The following is a 20,949-nucleotide window of genomic DNA, read 5'->3' as shown; positions in this document are numbered from 1 at the left end:
TGGATTTTATGTGTTTTTTAAATACAATCCTTGTACTTGATTCTTTTATATCTTTGTCAAGACTATTCCATAAATTTACTCCTTTCACAGTAATGCTTCACTCCATCACCTTGGTTCTGAATCTGGGTTTTTTAAACATGTAGGTTCCTTTTACATGGTAGTGGCTTGTTCACATCTCAAATAGAATATTTACAGGTAATACAGGTAAATTTCATCAGACACCACCTCAACTATTTTTCTCTCATACAAAACCTGTTTCCTGTCCGTGTATGAATAAATTTTTTACATATTCTAGGCCATTTAAATAATCATTTTACTATTTCTTCAGATGTCTGTAAAAAGTACAAAAGGAGGACCAGATATTCGACCCTCCACATCGACCAGGTCAGTGAGACAATGCTCCCGTACTTTAATAAATACATGATTTAGTTCACTTCAGTGGCTGCAAATACCTGGGACATTTTGTCTTTATACAGCCCACAGTTTTACGACATACAGATAAATCTTTGTGATAGCGGAGAATAGCTGCCAACTCTGTTTTCACAATTTTATCTTGTTCTATTCTGTCTCAAGGTAATACTTTCATATAGTAAAATGTAATATTAAAAGTGCACTGTGTAACTTTTCTGGAACAGGGTTCGCCATCTGCTTTGCCTGAGATGTTTCACAGTATTTCATCAAACAAATAGCTTGCATTTTTTCCATTACAGGTGTTTTTTTTTTCCCCAAAACTACCACAAAAACATGCATTACTTCTGTCAGTGAGTCTACTTCTCCACAGATCTGACCTGTAACTTGGTCTGGTAATGTGTGCTTGTCTCCTTGGAGATAGTTAAATAAATAAATGCCATACTGAAAAAACATGAGTCAAACAGGTGACGGACCCACTACTAAATAGTTAATAGTTATCATCATGGTTGAAGAGTTGTTTTTCTTGTAATAAAACACTTTATTAAAACAATTTACTTTTATTTGTTAAGGAATGAAAAGCTGTTATCTCAAAAAACTTAATTTAGTAAAGTAGTTTTTTATGATTTGCAGGAGCCATTCTTATTCAAGACCAACAAATCTGTTTTTTTTTTTTCCTCTCATAGCACGTCACCACGAGGGAGGGGCACAGCAGCTGGCAGGTCACCCACCGCTGGGAGATTCAAAAACAAGGCCCTTCAGCTCAGCCTCTCCAAAAAATTCTGGTTATTATCTTTCTCTCAATCTAATCAACAATCATTAAGACAAGCGCTCTGCTGCGTGGAGGGGTACAGCAGTAACAGCACGCACCTAAGAATCTAATGCCATTAAACGGTGTGTATGTTCTTATACAAAAACTCAAATGCAGTAGCTGTGATCATAAACGGTACAAAGAACTGGACTAAAGTTGCTGTCACTCATAAATTTAGCAAATACCCTGGCGTCAGATAACTTATAGGTAAGTTTTGTATAAGTTATGAGTACATTGAAGCATGCTGGCATACATCTACATATGGGAAGGTCGTCGAAACATTTTGAGCGTGCTGAAGAAAGACGTATGTCAGGGTTTGCTTACACGTCCTTCATACATGGGCCACAAGTTGTAGGTAAGTTATGCGGTCATTGAAACACTTTCACACACGTTAATTGTAAGTTACTCGTAAGTCCAAATACACTGAGATAATGTCTAGTGTACCCATAACTTATGAGTAACGTGCTTTGAATCTATGTGTAACTTATGTCAAATTTATTGAGGTATGCAGACGTATTTGACATGTTCTGACGACCACAGAACCTACTGAACGTGTTTCTAACTTATAGCTTCCGTATAATGGTGTATTAGCTGCTTGTAGGGGAATTGGCATATAAAAATGCTCCTCCAGATTTAATGGTTAGGAGTTGTCTTTGGCATGATGCTGATTAATGTTGCTACTGTGATATCTAGTGCAATAATGTATTGTCGAGCATCAGCCTTTTTATAGGCTTGCTCTGCACAAGTTAGACTGTCATTGGGGATAAGCTGTGGATGCTGGCAACACACTAAGCATTAGTTGGTACAAGTTATATATAAGTTATCAAAACTTTCTATATAAGTTACTAATATGTTATATATATGTCCAACTCATTACAAATACGCTATGTATACATCCAAAAAACAAAAAAAAAATCAATAGTTCAGCATATGCCAGCGTGTTAGGGAAATTCTGGTATGTCAGCATACACTGGCTAAATCATCAAGGTGTGACAGAGCGATAAAGGAGTGTGACGTCGCCCATAGAGTTCAGCTTCAGTCAAATGAAGCTCACAGTGCTAGCAGTTATAAGAGTGAATTTGAAGCCAGCTCCATATTAGGAGTAGGAATTTATTAATGGAGAAAATAGTGAAATAGAAACACCAGGATCATGTAGAGCAGTCACAGAGACATGGGCAACACATTTTCATTGTAGAGTCATAGAGTTAATTCATAGAATCAGTGGAGCCTGGTTAGCTCTGTCCACACAGTCTATGGCTGTGATGAAGATATTTTGTATTAATATTTTTCAGGACAAAGTCTCCATCCTCGTCTCAGGAGAAAAATGCAGAAGGGCAAAAACAACGGCGTGGTAAGAGAAGCCTCAGTAACAGCTCCGTGGTGGCAGCTGCCTACGTCGCCTTCCTCAATAAACTCTTTGGCCAGGTCAGTTCAACATCACAAACAGCTTTCAGTAATTGAATGAATGATGTGTTTATTTTGAGCATTAATCTAGGATCATTTGTCATACATATCCAAGAAAGGAAAGACTTTGAATCTATCCTATATACAAAATGTCTTAAAATGAAAGTCTCTTTGCTTTAAATGGTATGATTTTTTGTACAGGGAGAGTGCACAACAATACATTAACCAAGACAGAAGTCATAGGAAAAATGCTGGTGCAGGTTACAGCATTAATGCTAATTTACACCTGTAGTCCCTAAGCAAAAGGGACTACAGGTGGGAGTGGGATGCACTAGCACTAATTTATTCCCACCCCCATCGTGTTATGCATATAAAATATATTTTTAGTATGCTTCCTGTACATGCATTACACAAATCTCTGTAAACCTATCCATTGGAGCCAGAAAATTGTCAAAAAATAAAAAAAGAGTTTAATATTTTTAAATCCATTCTAATCTAATCAAATTTTTAAATCATCCTAGAAAACCTTAAACTATAAAGAGGTTATGCTACTTTGACAAAAGCGGGATAAACCAAGCGTGCCCTGTTCACAAGCTGGTAATTTCTAATGAATAGAGAGAACTGAAGCAGTGAAAGTCAATACAGTGCACAGTGCAGTTCATTGGAACATGAAATTATCTCACATCATTCAATAATCCACTTGAGAAAATCAAGTCTTGAACACAGTCATCATGTTACGTGTGTTTTTAAATTACAGCAGATAAAAGGCAATTATGAAGCTAGACTAGTACCACTGCATAAGCTCATCCGGTTATTAAACTTCCATCAGATAGTTTAGTTCACAATGCACATGGGAATGGGGCTTTCTGTACGTTTATTTCAGAAAAGAGGATTTTAGACTTAGACTGGGAAATTATTATAGACTCAGTACAATATATTATAATGACAAAGAGCAAAATATAAATGGTAATAAATTCAAAATAAGTAGCAAAAATAACAAGAGACTGGCATAATTATATAAATGTATAAGTAAAAATTGAAGTTGTATAGAACATGGTATGAATGTAGTCCTTAACCTCTCACACTTTATGCATTATTTCTGAGCTTTTCTGCTGTACATCTCAATTATCAGAGGTCTAGAGTGATTAATTTAAAGTAGTTTATGAGCCAGGCCTCTCATCCTGTCCTTGATGTTCTCTGTCAGTTTGCCATGGCTTACCTCACCGCTCTGCATTTATCAGCCGTGTTCCCACTGAGCCGTGCCAGGTCTGGAGTTGTTAAAGCTCAGATAGAGAAGACGACATCACATCCACGGGATATGAGACACAGTGATTTGGCTGTTACCCTGAGTCATAGATACAAGTATATTAATAACTTTTTCAAACAGGTGCAATGTCATTCTCCGTTTGGTCCAGTTAAAAATAGAGCAAGTTGAGGATCAGGGTTGCAAAATACATAACAGGATACTGGTGTTGTCATACTAATAATATCAAACTGAAGTTCAATAACAAGGAGTAAGTGTGATGCCAATGTCATTTAGCCTGATTCATCAGCCGGTGTCACTTCATAGAAACCGTCTGACCTTGCAGCATTAGGATTCATTCGCTCAACGGTCCCTGCTATTTGCTCTTCACATATGTAATGCCCCAAATCCCGTAGGAAAAAGGACAATAATGTCTTTCCCCTTGATAAAATTCACCAAACATCCTCTTTGTTCCAGTTTTAAATCCTCGATCTCGGGAATTGTTGCCAACACAGAATGAACTTAGCTTGGATACTTGTGTTGATTGATAGTACAGCCTAAAGATTGTGCAAATCAAATGTCTTTATTCGTCTCCAAGAGGCAATTTAAGCACACTGAGCAGTAAAATACAGTAATAATACGAAAGCTGAAACAAAAGTCTCAGTGCTCAACAGGTAGAGTCTTCAGATCCGGTGTTTAAGAAGGGAAGTTTAAGAAGAGTATTAGCCCTCTGAACAAAAACGTCCCTCCTCTGCTTTCTCTGTGTCCCGCAGCATCACAGCAGCCTCCAGGGGGAGCCAGGTGAGCTCTGGAGGCACAACAGGAAAGCCTCTTCTGAGCCTCAGTCTGTGATGAGACTCCCAAATTCCCCAAAGTGTTTCCTCTTAAACGGCTTCTGTTATATTTGGTGAAGAAAGCCTGTTGCATTGTGGTAAAAGGTCTGGATACAGGATGAATACAGGAAAAAAAACTGCTCAACTCACATCCAGTCCCATAGTCCTTAAGTTCTGTTCTTTGAACAGCAGCTGAACTTCTTAGTTAACTCTTTTTTTTTATTTAAAAAAACAAGAGCAGCCAACAATGACAACCAACTACAGATATCAAGTACACAGCAAAAACTGGAGGGTTAAAAAGAGTTGTTTTTAACACAAAAAAAGTGTTATTTTAACTATTTGAAAGACAAATGGGGGTTTGAGTTGGGGTTATTTGCCAGAATTGATATGGCTGAAGTTCAGCTTCCCTTAGTATTAATTCAACTTCCCTCAGGGTTAATGCAACTTCTCTTAGTGTTAATTCAACTTCCACTAGTGTTAAGTCAACTTCCTCTATTGTTAATTCAGTTTCCACTAGTGTTAATTCAACTTCTCTTCATGTTAATTCAACTTTCCTTAGTGTTAATTTGGCACCTCTCACCCACCACTTCAAAACTCCCACAAGAGAAGACCAGTTTGAACCAGTTTTGTGCAGAATTTCATCTTAAATTAACTATAAAAAAGCGTAAAAATAAAACACCTCTTTGTGTTGTTTAACTAAATCAGAATAACCCTACAAGGTGTTGTCCATTTACTCTCAAAACATTAATTTAACTCTTGATTTCGGGGTTAAAGAGGAACTTTGGTCGAGTGTTACTTAATTAACATTTCCAGAAATGTTAAATCAACTCTAGAACAGATTGAAAATAATAAAAATTGATTCTGTGAGAGTCAGTATTAACAGTCCAGTTTTTGCTGTGTAGATAGATAGATATTCACATGTGGTTTACCAAAATAATATTGTTATAAAAATGTATTTGTCTTTAGATTAAAATAATCACACACAGGCTAACAAGTGTAATATAGGCATACTGTGGCATTAGGATTTCATGCATGATATGTGGCTTGTGATATCATTAACGAACCCTGCGATTCCCAGTCCACGCTGAGATCATTTGATGCACTGACATGGCAGATAGGCACAGCAGACAGATACAGATAAGAACGAGAGAAGATAACATTAACATCCAATCTGACTGTAGGCTGTTTCTGAAAGGCCGTCTCATATGTGTGTATCATGTTGCGCTCACATGTGCCTACACGCATCACAGCACAGTGGGCCGCTGCTCAATGGCCCATACGAAACCAGACAGAATGAAATTAACAGTTAATAGGCACATTGGAGGGGATGAATTAAAGAGTCTGCTCCATGCTATCCTAATCCTGGATGAAAAAAATCCAATTATCTTGTTGACCTTGTATCTAAATATGCCTTTTAAATATGCCCTTGTCCATTTGAGGGTGCTTAAATGAGGAAAGCTGCAGTCCTCCTATTATGTTCAGGATTTAACAAGGGCCATATTAGGCTATTTTCTGATCAATATTGTAATGTTTCCTCATCACAAACATACCTGGAGTTGTGTTTTGTTTCACTCAAACATGTTTAACTCACAAATTCTGAATATTTAGGCTGAGTTCTTCTCTCAAAGGGAAAACACTGTATGTCCACCTTGTGATTAGGGTTGGGTATCACTAAGAAATTGGCGATATGATACATACCTCGATACTGCCAATATGATACATACCTCGGTACATAGGTCTGGATACGCTACGTTTTTCGATAAAGTGCACTTTCGAGCCAATATGATTCGATACAATATATATTTCAAATCAATTCAATACAGTTTGGGAAAAAAGGATAATCATGGTAAATCATGCTAAAAGTCTACTAAGGCCACTAAGTTTGTGCAAAGTTAATCTGAAAAACACCCATTTTACTCATCAAAACAGTGAAAATGTCAACACAATTGTAGCTCTTACACAAAATAATTTAGTAAAATATATCTAAAAATACCCTTGGCGATATATCGATACAGAAGCCCATGATATCAATACTGTATTATTATTATTTTCAATACTATATATTTGGCAATACATCAAGTGCTCCACTGTGTTTTTGCACTGTCTAAATTGCCAATCTCCACTGAACTAAATGTAAAAAGTAGCTGTTAACTGCCATTACATGACATCACAAAGTGGAACAGAGCATTCTGAGCTTTGGAGATGTAGACAGACTAATGATAAAGGGTTACTCAAAAATGGGTGAATGAAATAAAACACAATTCGAGGTAGGGTTTTGATGCGGTAACAAAAATATAACATGGCCAAAAGCTTACAAGAGACAATTTTGCATAATATAGGACATTTAAAACAGAAGGAGGACCCAAAACGCAGGACTGCTCTTGGAAAGTTCTTCACTATAAATGACAATCAAATTGAAAAACACAAGCAGACAGGACAAATGTCAAATTACATAGGACATAAACTAAAGGAATAAAAAACACCAAATTATGCAAAACAATAAAAACAAAACATGAACCATGACAGTAGGAAAACTCAAAAACACATTTGATTTGTTTTATACTCCATACAACTATTTCTCCTTATGATTATTTACGCCCTTACTTGTACACTTACACATATCATTATGCCTTATTTGACACCAGTTTCTTGCTCTTTTTGCTACTTATTTAGAATTATTGTTGCTTTTTTTCATTATAATACTATCATGTGTGAGCGACTGTGTCCAAATAATTTCCCTTGAGGATCAATAAAGTTTGTCCATGTCTAAATTTAAGGATTACAGAAATAACCAAAAAATAAAAGCAGGTACTGAATGATAAAATAATAAGGAAACTCATGAACATGACACGAACGGTATAAAAGGGAAGTAAAATGAAGCAGTATGAGTCTATAGGATTGCACTGCGTTTTAACCTTGTTGGCCGTATTATACTCGTACAGTGAATAAGCATCTGTCATGGCAAGCAGCATCCGAATAAACAGTGAGAGCTTCTCCTTATCCTGAAAATAGTGCGGACCTCAGCAAGTTGACCTTGTATGAATTATGCATTAGCCTCTCTGGCATTGAAATATATTAGGAAAAATATTGCTCCACGCATCTATTCCACTGATTCTTCCTTGAAAAACAGACTTAAAGAAGCGGCATTACTCAGGGCTTTTAATTCACTTAGCGCAAGGAAGATTATCTCAGCAAAATGGGTTCAATATGTCAAATGTAGTTTTTTTCATTCAGATTATAAAAGAGAAAAGCTTTTTGTTCAATTCAAAGTCCATGGTTACGTAATCTTTTATTTTTTGGCAGTCGGGCTTGTTTCTAGTCTTCAGACTCATTGTGTCTCTGTGTATTGATCTAATTCCAGTATGTCGAACAGCACGCTCGTTTACAGAGGCATTAAAGGGTTACGCGTGCATGTGTTTTGCTCTCATTGACAAATAGTTTTAGCTTAGCTGGTTAATTCTATCTACAAATAATGACATTGTTTTTATTACGACTCTTCAGAGCATTTGACAGTTCAATGCTGAAAATGTTTTTCTAAGATGCTCTGAAATAGCTTGAGGATAAATACAATCAATCAGAACAGTTCACGCATTCAGCAGCAGATTATTTATTATTAATACAAAAATTCAGCTTGATTAAAGCTCCTATAATAAACAAAATTGACTTCTGTGAGCTTTAAGAGTTTTATAATGTTGTTACCTCATCAAAAACATGATTTCATTATTATTTATTTATGACTCAGTGGTGGAGGAGAAGTACCTGTATATGACTCGGTGGAGGTGGAAGTGTACCTGTATATGACTTAGTGGCGGTGGAGGTGTACCTGTATATGACTTGGTGGAGGTGTACCTGTAGATGACTCGGTGGAGATGTGCCTGTAGATGACTCGGTGGAGGTGTATTGTAGATGACTTGGTGGAGGTGTACCTGTAGATGACTTGGTGGTGGTGGAGTTGTTTCTCTATTTGACTCGGTGGAGGTGTACCTGTATATGACTTGGTGGAGATGTACCTGTATATGACTTGGTGGAGATGTACCTGTATATGACTTGGTGGAGATGTACCTGTATATGACTTGGTGGCAGTGGAGGTGTACCTGTACACGACTTGGTGTATGTGTACCTGTGTATGACTCGGTGGAGGAGTACCTGTATATGACTCGGTGGAGGAGTACCTCTATATGACTCGGTAGAGGTGTACCTCTATATGACTCGGTAGAGGTGTACCTCTATATGACTCGGTAGAGGTGTACCTCTATATGACTCGGTAGAGGTGTACCTCTATATGACTCGGTAGAGGTGTACCTCTATATGACTCGGTAGAGGTGTACCTCTATATGACTCGGTAGAGGTGTACCTCTATATGACTCAGTGACGGTGGAGGTGTACCTGCATATGAGTCGGTGGAGGTTTACCTGTATACGACTCTGTAATGGTGGAGGTGTACCTGTAGATGACTCGGTGGAGGTGGAGGTGTACCTGTATATGACTCTGTAGCGGTGGAGGTGTAACTGTATATGACTCGGTGGAGGTGTAACTGTATACGACTCAGTGTATGTGTACCTGTGTATGACTCGGTGGAGATGTACCTGTATATGACTTGGTAGCGGTGGAGGTGTACCTGTAGATGACTCGGTGGAGGTGGAGGTGTACCTGCATATGAGTCGATGGAGGTTTACCTGTATATGACTTGGTGGTGCTGTACTTGTAGATTTCATTCACATGTATTCGAGTAATCCTGGATTATTTCTCTGTCGTCATCTCCCACAACTCTTGGCATGTTTTTGATGAGGAAACGACATTACAGCAGGTCAGAAAACATCATAAAATTGGCCCTTGAAGGTAAATTCAAGGTTATCTGTGGACACCAACCTGTATTTCGCTCTCTAAACCTGCGGCTGCTGATTTGGTCTCATGCTCCCGGCTCAAACATCCCTGAAAGCGCGAGCAAAAGTGAGAGCAGAGAAGTCGACAGCATCACCCAGAGCAAATGTCAAAACAAGGTAGAGCTACTGGGCTGCATGCAAATTTGTGTTAGGTAAATGCATATTGTATGGGTCTGCGCTGCTCGCTGTCATGTGCAGTCTGTATAGGGGTCTATCTCAAATAACTTGGCTCCGTGCCCGATCCCCCCAGGAGAAGGCAGTACTGTCTCATTCTGCAAATTAGAAAGACATGTTGGCGGGTGAAATCCCATTAGAGTGCACTGTCAGTATGTGCCGGTGTAGACATGATACGCGTGTTATTCTAATTTGGTGGTCAAAAAAAGATTATTGCTGAGGTATCCTCCAGAGAGTTAGCCACATTTAAGGCGTCCTGATTTCAGTCCTCACGCTGCCTCGTAATTATTCTTTGTTCTTCTCTTTTTTCCTTTGCGACACAGGAGAGAGAGCTCATGCCAGAAGAGCTGGATGGTAAGAGAATAGAGATGCAACAATAACTCTGACAATAATATCGTGGTCAGTCACAATCCGTCGAATTACAAGGTCCTATAGTCCGCAAAATTGACATGCGCATTTCAAGCTATGTTATAATGCTGTTTCCACCTTAAAAACATACCTGGAGATGTGTTTTGTTTACATCTCCACAGCTTCCACCTTGTGATGTCATGAAGATGGCATTTTCATTTTCTTTATTTTACTGACTGGAAACTCTAGAGCTGAAATCATCCAAATGATTCTAGGGGAGGTGTATGAACTTTAAAAACAGAGTGGAGTGTTTTTAACATTGCATCACAAGTTGGAATAGTGATTTCAAACAACATTATAACATGGATCAGAAAATAACATTGCTTCATTTCAATGCAGACTACATGATACAATAGCTGTTATTAAGCACTTTTAAATCCTAATAATTTGGATTATGACAGTAATGATTCACACTGAAGTCTTTTCAAGTTATTCAAGCCCCTTAATGCCTGAATTATATCGATGTACACCACTGGTAAAAGCTTTTAGAACACCCTAATTTTTCCAGTTATTTATTATAATTCAAGTCCAATAAATAGCTTGAAATGGTACAAAAGGTAAATGCTGACCAGCCAGAGGTTTAAAAAAAAAGATAAAAGAAAACAAAACACAAGTCCAAGGTCTGCCAAAACTACCTCAGGAAAAAATAATAAGATGGTAAGTTTGAAAACATGGAGCACAGTCTCCAGACTTAAACCCCATCGAGCTGGTTTTGGGATGAACTGGAAAGAAGAGTGAAAGCCAAGCAACCTACAAGTGCCACACATTTATGGGAACTTCTGCAACAAACTTGGGAAGAACATTCTGAAGAATATTTGACTTCTATTGTAAAAAGAATGAGCCACGAGAGTGTTCAGCTGTTATATCTGCCAAAGGTGGACACTGTCATGAATCAAATGTTTAGAATACGTTTCTTTCTTTTAGCTTCTCCATAATATCACAATAAATATCATACAGTGAGATTGAGATATTACATCCCTATTAGTGCTACAGCAATTCCTCCCACTCTGTTTAAATTGTGCTGTTTTGTAAAAGCATGTTGTTTTGGCTGCCCAGGCAAGCAGTAATAAATTCAAGCGCATGATAAATGACTAGTCAGCTGCACAGCTTCATAAATGACTAGTATTTTCCTCATTAGAAACAGAATCACATTATTGCTTATTTTGTTTAGAGGCAACAAACTTTTTAACCAGTATTAATATATGCACTCTCTCAGAAGTTACAAAACCCTTTAGAGTTGTAAAAGCATGTGGTTTTGGCTGCCCAGGCAAGTAGTAATAACTTTGACGTTGATAAATTGCTAGTCTGTAACAAAGCTTCATAAATGACTAGTATTTCCCTTATTAAAAATACAATCACATTATTGCTTATTTTGTTTAGAGGCAACAGACATTTTGTCCATTATTAATATGTGCACTTTCTTGGAAGTTACAAAATCCATTACGGCGCACTCCAAACTTTCAGAGAAATGAAAGTGCTCAGAACAAATAATAATGTCACCATTTTTCTGAGGAGAAACTTGCACTGTCACTTGTGTTAAACAGAGCTGCAGGAAGCTTTTAAGGAGTTTGACTATGACGCAGATGGCTACATACACTACAAGGACATAGCAGACTGCATGAGGACGATGGGCTACATGCCAACAGAGATGGAGCTCATTGAGATCATCCAACAAATCAAGATGAGATGTGAGTATTTTTGGTTTGTCAATATGAATACTAATTAATATAACCTTTTTCCTCCAGTGAGCTACTTTTACCAAACAAAAATGCCAGAAAGCTAATCATTTGAGTGTTCACAAGAAATTTAGAACATTTAAGCTGCATGACAAGCCTTAGATGGAGTACAGTTAAATCCCTATAAACCACAAACCATTATCCTTTTATTTATTTAGTTAGGCATCAAAATTATACATTTACAATGGCAATACAATTTTAGATATTCAGTAGTACATATAATTCTGAAATCCCTTGGTGAGCTGCTTGGAAGGGGGTGGAGAGCTACTGGGTGCTCCCGAGCTACAGGTTGGAGACCCCTGCACTAGAAAACCCTGGAAGTGCGAGTCCGGGCATCAGACAATCAGCGAAGTGCCATACATTCTGTGTTGGTGACGATTCCCAAGATCAAGGATTTAGAGCCGGAACAAAGAGATTATTTGGTGAATTTTATCGAGGGGAAAGACGTTATTGCCCTTCTTCCTACGGGATTTGGGAAAAGCTTAATATACCAGTTAGCCCCGTTAGCAGTGCATTACATATGTCACGACCAAATAGCAGTGATTGGTTAAATAAAAAAAGTACCCGTCTAATGTCGAGCGAATGAATTCTAGTGCTGCAAGGTCAGACGGTTTCTACGAAGTGAAACCGGCTGATGAATCAGGCAAAAATTGTCCAGTTATTTATTGCAATTCAAGTCGTGCAAGTCCAATAAAGAGCTTGAAACAGAGTCGGCGTCAGAGCACATCTACTGGGGGGCACTGCCATTTGAGAAATATTTTAACACGGTGGAGTCATACACAGCAGACATGCTATCAAACACGTTTTTCTTTAACAGTATTAGGCTAATTATGTGTTGTTAATATTATCATTATTATATTAAAATTATTATTATTAGCTGCAATAGTTGTTGAGGCTGTGTGGTAGACGATACGCACACAAGACAATTATAAAAGGTTGAGGTTTATTAAAAAACAATAAGTCCTGCCACTGGTTGTAAACATTAAACAACAGCCTCTCGTCAAAAACACCCCTGAACTAGAAATAGTCACGCATCGGACAGCACCAGGGCTGCAGTGAACGTGGTACGCGAGGGTGCGCCGTCCAGTCCTGTCCAGACCTGAGACTTGAGGGACCGGGACTAAACCAGGACTAAAACAGGACTAAACCAGGACTAAAACAGGACTAAACCAGGACTAAACCAGGACTAAAACAGGACCAGTGGCGGCTGGGGGTATAATTTTTGGGAGGGGCACTAAGGCCAAAATTATAAATATATTATGAATAATATAAGTATTATATATATAGGCTGTAGTATTATAACAAATACCAGAAACAGACATTTTGGTTACTAGTGGCTGAACAATATCGATCAGAGCACAATGAACAGCCAAGGGCAAATTTTAAGCAACAACACAACGTAACACGCCGCTCATACCCAGACCCAACAACGTCAGTAAAACTACAAGAGACATGAACACAGATGCCGCTCCTACAGCACACGACAGAACAACCAGAGCAGCTCCATCGCACCCGCGAGCTCATTTATTCCAAGTTCAGATCTGCTGACTGAAGCAGAATGTTTCCTTTATCCACTGTCCCATTGGTTCTGTTTCCAAAAGTCTGTTGTCCAATATGAAGAGATCAAACTGGTCCAAATCCTGGTCCAGTCTGGTCCGTGACGCGAGGTCCGGGAGCCGAGTGCACGAGCGGTTGTAAAATTAGTCTTAATCCCACTTCCCACTTAAATCTGAAAGTTACGGTCAGTCCATATCAGCACCAGGACACCAGGTAGAATTATGCCTCTGCGCGCTATGCTCAGGTCAAACTTTTACACCCAGAAACGAGCGGGCAAAGGCGGGTAGAGCAGAGAGCGACTGCCCTGGCCCCGGCGGCACCAGCGAGAGCCCCGGTCCGGTGGCGACTGCCCCAGTCCCGGCAGCGACTGTCTCGGGTTCCGGCGGGGACTGTTCCGGGTCCCAGCGGCGACTGTCCCGAGTCTGGGCGGCGACAGTCCCGGGTCCCGGCGGCGGGTCTGTCAGTGTCTTTGACTCTGTTCTCGCCATTTCCTGTGTGGAGCTTTAGGCTAAAGTAGCAGCTGCCGCAAATCGTGGAGCTGCTACGAGTTGACGCAGCAGGTTGACGTGACGTGACGTGAGTGACAGGACAGTTGTCCAATCACACTACACTAAATAAACAGAGACTTTGATGTCATTGATGTCACAGTAAAGTTTGTGCCCTCAGCCCGAAGTGAAATGCGCCAATCAAAATCATTTTAAAATAGTAATAATAACGGCCTGTGCTGGGGGGTGGGGCACCAGTGGCCGCTAGGGGGGGCCTCAAATGCTCCCCCCTTGCCGCCGACACCGGCTTGAAATGGTACAAATTTAAGAACTGAACAGCCAGAGGTTAAAAAAAAAAAGATAAAAGATTATCCAACACAAGTCCAAGCTCTGCCAAAACTACTTCAGGAAAATAGAACAAGATGGCAAACTTGAAAACATGGAGTGACCAGCAGTGTCTCCAGACTTAAACCCCATCGAGCTGGTTTGGGATGAACAGGACAGAAGAGTGAAAGCCAAGCAACCTACCAGTGCCACACATTTATGGGAACTTCTGCAAAAGAAGAATATTTGATTTCTACTGGAAAAAGTGTGTTCGGCTGTTATATCTGCCAAAGGTGCCTTCTTTCATGAATCAAAAGTTTAGAATACCTTTTGGTAAACAGTAAAGAGTGAAAAACTGGAAAAAGTGTGGTGTTCAAAAACTTTTGACTGGTAGTGTATGAAAGCTAGGTCTGTCACGATATGAAATTTTAAAATGACATACTGTATATTGCTGAAGTAAGCGTAGACGATAAATAATAATTCTGAAACTAAATTATACCACTGACATAATAACCCAAGAGCAGGATTATGCCCAACATGAATCATGAGCTACAATAGATAAAAAGCACAATGAATCACTTTAGTAGTTAGTTTACATCTGTAATGAGTCATAGAAGTTATTTATTCCACCCTCTATAGCTCATATTTTATCATAGTACAGAAAAATACCAAAACGTTTCCCACTACTACAGAGAAAAAGTACTCCAGATAAATACTGACCCCTCAAAAAGCTATTGTTCCATGTAACATAAACTGAATAATGAGTCTATATACTGTAGTAATTATGATAACAGGGCTAATAAAAGATAAAAGACAATATATTTTTGTGTTGCAATAGCGTGAGTGAGGAGGCAGCTGCTATTTTTAATGAAATACGATAAGATTTGATCTGCTGGAGGGATGAAAAGGGAAAATCCAGGATTAATTATTATTGATTCTTTCTACTGTTTATTTGTTGCAGCTCAGGATTTTTAATGATACTGTATTTTTAAAACTGGTTCACTGGGATTATCCTGCTTTATTTTTTTGTGTGTCAGTGGCATAAAGTAGTTTCAATATTAATACTGAATACTGAAGTATTTAAAGGTGTATTGTGTAACTTTTTGTTTGGGGGTCACCTTCTTGTTTCTACAGAGATGTCATTACTCAGCCTAATATGTTCCACAGTGTGACATTAAACAGCTCTACCTTACATTTATTCAATTGCATGTGGTTTTATAGCTCAAAAATACCTATTAAAAAGGCATTCTGACTGTGAGCGGGGTCCCCTCTCCACAGATCTGACCTGTAACTTGGTCTGGTTTGGTCTCCATGAAGATAGAAAACTTAATGCCATACTGTGAAACATTCCAGAAAAAAGCAATAACATCTCCTTGGACAAAAAGCATTTTACGGAACCTCCAATGCACAGTCCAGAGCTTGTTTTTTGTGAATAAAAGACATAAGACAGGTGTTACTCCTGTCAACAGGTTCAGGAATAGTACCCTGCTTGTTGTGACACATTGTTTTGTTTACATGTTCGCTTCCTCCACAGGTTTAGACAGAAGGAGGCACTTCTTTAGGGCAGTAGTGAGTCTTTGTGCGTTTAGGTGCAGATTGATTAATGAACCGAGGAAAGCAGGTGCAGTGTGTACCTACAAAAAAACAAAAAACACCCTCCCTATGTTTAGCCTTTACTTTGTTTTGAATGTTTGCTTAAGTTTGAGGTTGTGTTTAATATCCACAAATTAAGTACTTATCAATTACTACTTTATATTAGAATAAAAGGACATGTCTTTTAAAGAGGACCTATTGTGCTTATGTCTGTTATATAGTTATGATCTATGATACTTTTTCCACTCTCCTTGTGTGTCTCTCACATAATTTAGCAGTAAGTGTAACCCTTTTTTGAAACTTGCACAGTCAGGATCTAGTGTCCATAGCTCCAATTTATTTCTCCACAAAAATGGTTCCAAAAACAGAGTAAAACTGCAAAACAGAAAAAACTGCACAGTGCAAAATATTACTGAAGTTAGCTTAACTACACAATCCATTACATACGAATACACAATCTCCAACAAAATCACATTTCTAATAACTGTCCTTTGCTAATAGAGCAAGGATATTATAATTCTTATCTGTATAAAGCGACAACTTACAGACAGTGAGGTCAAAGGTCCGTACAAAAAGGCAGATGTCAGAGGATGAACACATGTGCCACTGAGAGCAAACAACATATGGCCAACTTCCTGTCTCTAATCAGGTCTACATAATAAAAGACTGACAGCAGCAAATGCAATCTACTGCAAAAACAACTATATAGAATGCATTTTTAACATATTTAGGGCAAAACAACACTCGTGCATCATTATGTTATCATTTAGATATTTAAAATTTCAATATTCATCTAAAATGACTCCATAAAAGAAACATGTTTGTTGATTTCTGCATGAGAAAAGTGCAGTGTAGGAGCTGACGTCGCTGTAAACATCATAACAAAGAGTTGTGAAGTTGTCTATGCCTCAGATGAATAGACAAATATCACTCAAGTGTGTATCAGAGTATCAGATTTTTTAAAAATTTGTTCCAAAATTACACAACGCTGCAGAATCCTACATGTATCACTGATTCAGAAAATAAATGTGGATAATGAAGTTAGTACGGAACAGTGGGTGTATGCTTGTGACGGTGGCGGGGGTTAATCAGCAAAATGGCGTCTTGAAAATAAGCGATTAAAGATTGCTCAGAATGCACGAATCACTCCAAACACAACTTCGGGTGAGTAAATTACGAGCGTAAACAACTACAACACGGTCACAGGCTGTGAAAAGTCGATTTTGCATAATAGGTCTGCTTTAAGTGACTATGAACGACCTTTTAAAATCTTTGTGTCACATTTTTTGGAACACTGATTTACTGGACTGATGCCAGAGCATAATGTCTGTTGGGAGACTTGCCAATTCCCCTATATTATGGATTAGACAGATAACTGTAAAGAAATCTGAGATGATGTAGATAGTAACAAGCCTATTATCTTGCATATTGACCCAGTCTTCCCTGACTATAAAGCAGTGTACACAGCTGCTGTTAGCCAGAAATAGATTTAGTATCTCCCTTTCTGTGCAGTCATTTGTGCTCATAGTGGAAATAATTTGGTAATTTTACTCTTCATTGATAATTGAGGAAGGAAACTGGCAAGCTCTTTAACCCAGTGGTGGAAACTATCAAGATGTAAAATGCAGGATTACAGTGGATAGTACATGATTCAGATTTATCAGATTAACTATTCCCCTCATGATAATTACTATATTGACTTCAGTAAATATCGCTCAATAAATAATAGCTGAAAGTGTATTTGTGGGCTTCAGAATTTATCATGCATACAATTTTTGTTGGATGGGATATTTTGTATTTTTTCTGGACTGCAGTAAAATTTGAGCTGCAAAGAGTTGAATAAATAACCAGTGCTTTCCATTTAGAGAGGAGATTTTAGTGGCCTCCGCAGTCTAATTCATTGTTTCCCAAAGACTGGATCGTGGCCTCAGGTGGGTCACAAGAGATTTTTTTTTGGGTCACCTTGTCACGATCTGCTTGTAGGCTGAAATGTTAAGACATGTTTTGTATAATTTCTAATCTTTTTGTAATTATTTTATCAACTATTTTGTTCTGATATTGCTGATTCAATTGAATGTTGAAAAGAAAAATGAATGGGCTACATACATTTGATTTAATAACATATCCACATTAATGTTCCATAATGGTCAAATCCACCTTTATTTTCTGAATACACAAATTACAAATAATGTCTATTGACTTGGCTCACGAAGGTTTGTGACTTTTAAAATATGGGTCCCCAGAAAAAACATTTGGGAAACACTGGTCTAAGATTCACCTCCATAACAAAAACTTGGTAAAACAATTATGCTTGTAATGTTATCATTAACATATAGAAGCAACCATTTTTAGTCTGTACTCAGTGCTTATTCGATGAGTAGAGGCAATAAGTGACATTTATACACTAAAAACAAAATGATAGATCGCTTGTACTTTAGTCTTTGTATAAACCTGTGGGAAACACTGAAAAACTTCCATGATTTATTATAGCTCCAAACTAACTACTAAAGTGTTTTCGTTCTGCTATTCATGCATTGAGGCTCATGTTTTTTAAATGATACATTCAGACATTTACATTTTGGTGCGATAATCCTGCTACAGGGTTTTTGTGTCAGTGGCATAATTTAGTTCCAAGGTTCTATTTTACGCGGAATTGACTCTCCTCAGCTTTAAGCCATGTTATAATGCTGCTGCCTCCTCAAAAACAGACCTGGAGTTGTGGTTTGTTTCATTCACACATGTTTGAGTAATCCTGCATTGGTGTGTCTACATCTCCGAAGATCAAAAAGTTCCACCTTGTGATGTCATGTAGTGGTAGTTTCAGTTACCAGCTGTCTTTTTAGCTAAAGTTCAGTAGAAATTAGGAATTACAGGGCTGAAATTATCCAAATGATTTCAGTGAAGTTGAATGGAGTTTAAGAACACAGTGTAGCACTTCCTGTATTTTGTGTTTTCAGTTTGAGATAAAACTCAGCCTAAATATTCAGGGTTTGAGTTTTGAACATGTGAATGAAACAAAACACAATTCCAGGGATGAGGAAACAATATTATAAGGTAAAACTGATAATAGTGTAATATGTGCCCTTTCAATATTATCATTTATCATCTATAAACGTGTTATCATGACAAGCCTAAGATGATCAGAAAAGAACAATAATACCACCAGATCAGGGAGTAGAAACAGTTGGAGGTGGAACTCAGCTGCTCTCCTCTGGGACCAGGGCCAGATGGTTCCTAACCCTATCATTTCCTGATTAAATTGAAAATGATAGGGTAACAACAACAACCCTGGGAGACAGAACAAACTTAATTTAGCATCTGCATTTAAAACATAATATTTGCTGTTGAGATATTGTTTTTCAATAGACTGTAATAGATCAAATTATATAAATTATCAACAAAAACATATAGCTCTGAACAAAAGTGGAACTAGAGCAGGACTCTTCTGTAGTCATGACGTTACACAGGCCTCTTATGTGCAGAGTTGAAGAGTTCAGGCTCATTCAGCTTCTGGCAGTGTCTTTATATATTGATACTGTGCAGTGACATCTGCGTGTTCTACATGTCGACAGAGAAGTGCTTTTGGTTAGTGTCACACGCCCAGGGAATGTTGATTAATCTCATGACCATGAACCTGTCCATTTGAACTCTTCCAACATTCAGAACCATGGACAGCTCCACACACACAGTCTCCCCATACAAAGTTCTAGATCTCAGTTTTATTTGAGAAAATGTAACATAAAAAAGAAGCTTTTGTATGTATGTATGTTATCTGGAGCATATACAAAACAAAACTGTCAGAGGATGGGTACAAACCTGTTGCTACGGCTGTTCATTAAGACAGTTGGTGTAATTCGTAAATATGAAGATATTTTAATAAGTTTTCTAATTGATACTGCATTTCACAAAGATACGAGAAGTTCAGAAAAGTAATGACATGAAGAAGTTATAACATGAAAACAAAGTAAATAATAAATACAAGGTTTAGTTCACATTGTTTATGATAAAACTGCACTGAAGTACCTCGTCAAAGTTAGCTATATTATTAATGAAGTTCTGGTGATTGACTGTAAGTGCTTGCATACTTAAATTCTTATTTTGTTTTTTACTTACTTTCATACTGTCCACATTTACGTCTGATTTTTGGAAGCGTCATTAGAGACACATGTGTAAAGTGTGCTTGGGGGGACATTTAAAGGGTAATGTACACACACACTAGCCTGATTCATTCACATTAGGATTTGTTCACTCAAAGGTAGGTGGGTATTTTTTTTATTTCACCAACCGCTGCTATTTGGTCATGATGTATGTAATGCACTGCTAAAGAGACTAACTGGTATATTAAGCTTTTCCCAAATCCCATAGGAAGAAGGGCAATAACGTCTTTCCCCTTAATAAAATTCACCAAACATTCCCTTTGTTCCGGCTTTAAATCCTCGATCTCGGGAATCGTTGCCATCACAGAACGTATGGCTTCATCTACATGCATCTGGACCGCTTTGTTTACTGTTGTGCTGTACCACAAAAAGGGACCCAGTCATGGCTTCATAGCTCTTCGCCGATTGGCCAGTGCGCGGTCTGCAACTTGAGGGGTTCCTGCAAATAGTCTGATGTATTCCGAGTCCTGACCTAGTCACTGGAGAGAAATGAAACTGAGCAGAGGCACTAGGTGGTGCCAGCCTGGCTACACACATGTAACGATAAAATGATAATATGAATAAAGGAAAGAAACATATTATACACAATTGTTTTTGGAGTATAACGAGCAAACCTTTCCTTACCTTGGGGGCGGTACGAGTGATTACTGTCATTAACAAATTGTGGTCCCAGCACCATCAAAATAAGCTCAGGAAAAAGCAAAGAAATGTTGGTCTTCATGTTGAAACTAGACTTTATGGACTTTTATGGACAATCCAATGTGTTAAGTTCAGTCTATATGCTAAACTGTTATATTTAATTAAAGGGATGATTTATTTATTTTATTTTATTTTTTATGTTATATGTGTATGTTATAATGTTGTTTTCTCATCAAAACATACCTGGAGTTGTGTTTTGTTTCATTTACACATGCACATTACACACACATAGGT

The 20,949-nt window shown here is 38.1% G+C and overlaps 1 protein-coding gene across 1 annotated transcript in view; it reads left to right on the top strand.

Annotated features, from left to right (window-relative positions):
- Positions 1-328: 328 nt before the first annotated feature.
- The window catches only part of cabp4 (calcium binding protein 4), a 30,663-nt gene continuing 10,042 nt past the window's right edge, over positions 329-20,949 (top strand). The window contains exons 1-5 of the mRNA XM_020930591.2: positions 329-384; positions 1,095-1,193; positions 2,512-2,644; positions 10,080-10,110; positions 11,709-11,852. Coding sequence (XP_020786250.2) covers positions 329-384; positions 1,095-1,193; positions 2,512-2,644; positions 10,080-10,110; positions 11,709-11,852 — 463 coding nt within the window. The remainder of the gene's footprint in view (positions 385-1,094; positions 1,194-2,511; positions 2,645-10,079; positions 10,111-11,708; positions 11,853-20,949) is intronic.

This window comes from Boleophthalmus pectinirostris, unplaced genomic scaffold (genome assembly GCF_026225935.1).
Source record: "Boleophthalmus pectinirostris isolate CB_2022bp ecotype Guang Dong unplaced genomic scaffold, ASM2622593v1 HiC_scaffold_22, whole genome shotgun sequence".
NCBI lineage: Eukaryota > Metazoa > Chordata > Actinopteri > Gobiiformes > Gobiidae > Boleophthalmus > Boleophthalmus pectinirostris.
This window is presented reverse-complemented; position numbering and strand designations above follow the sequence as displayed.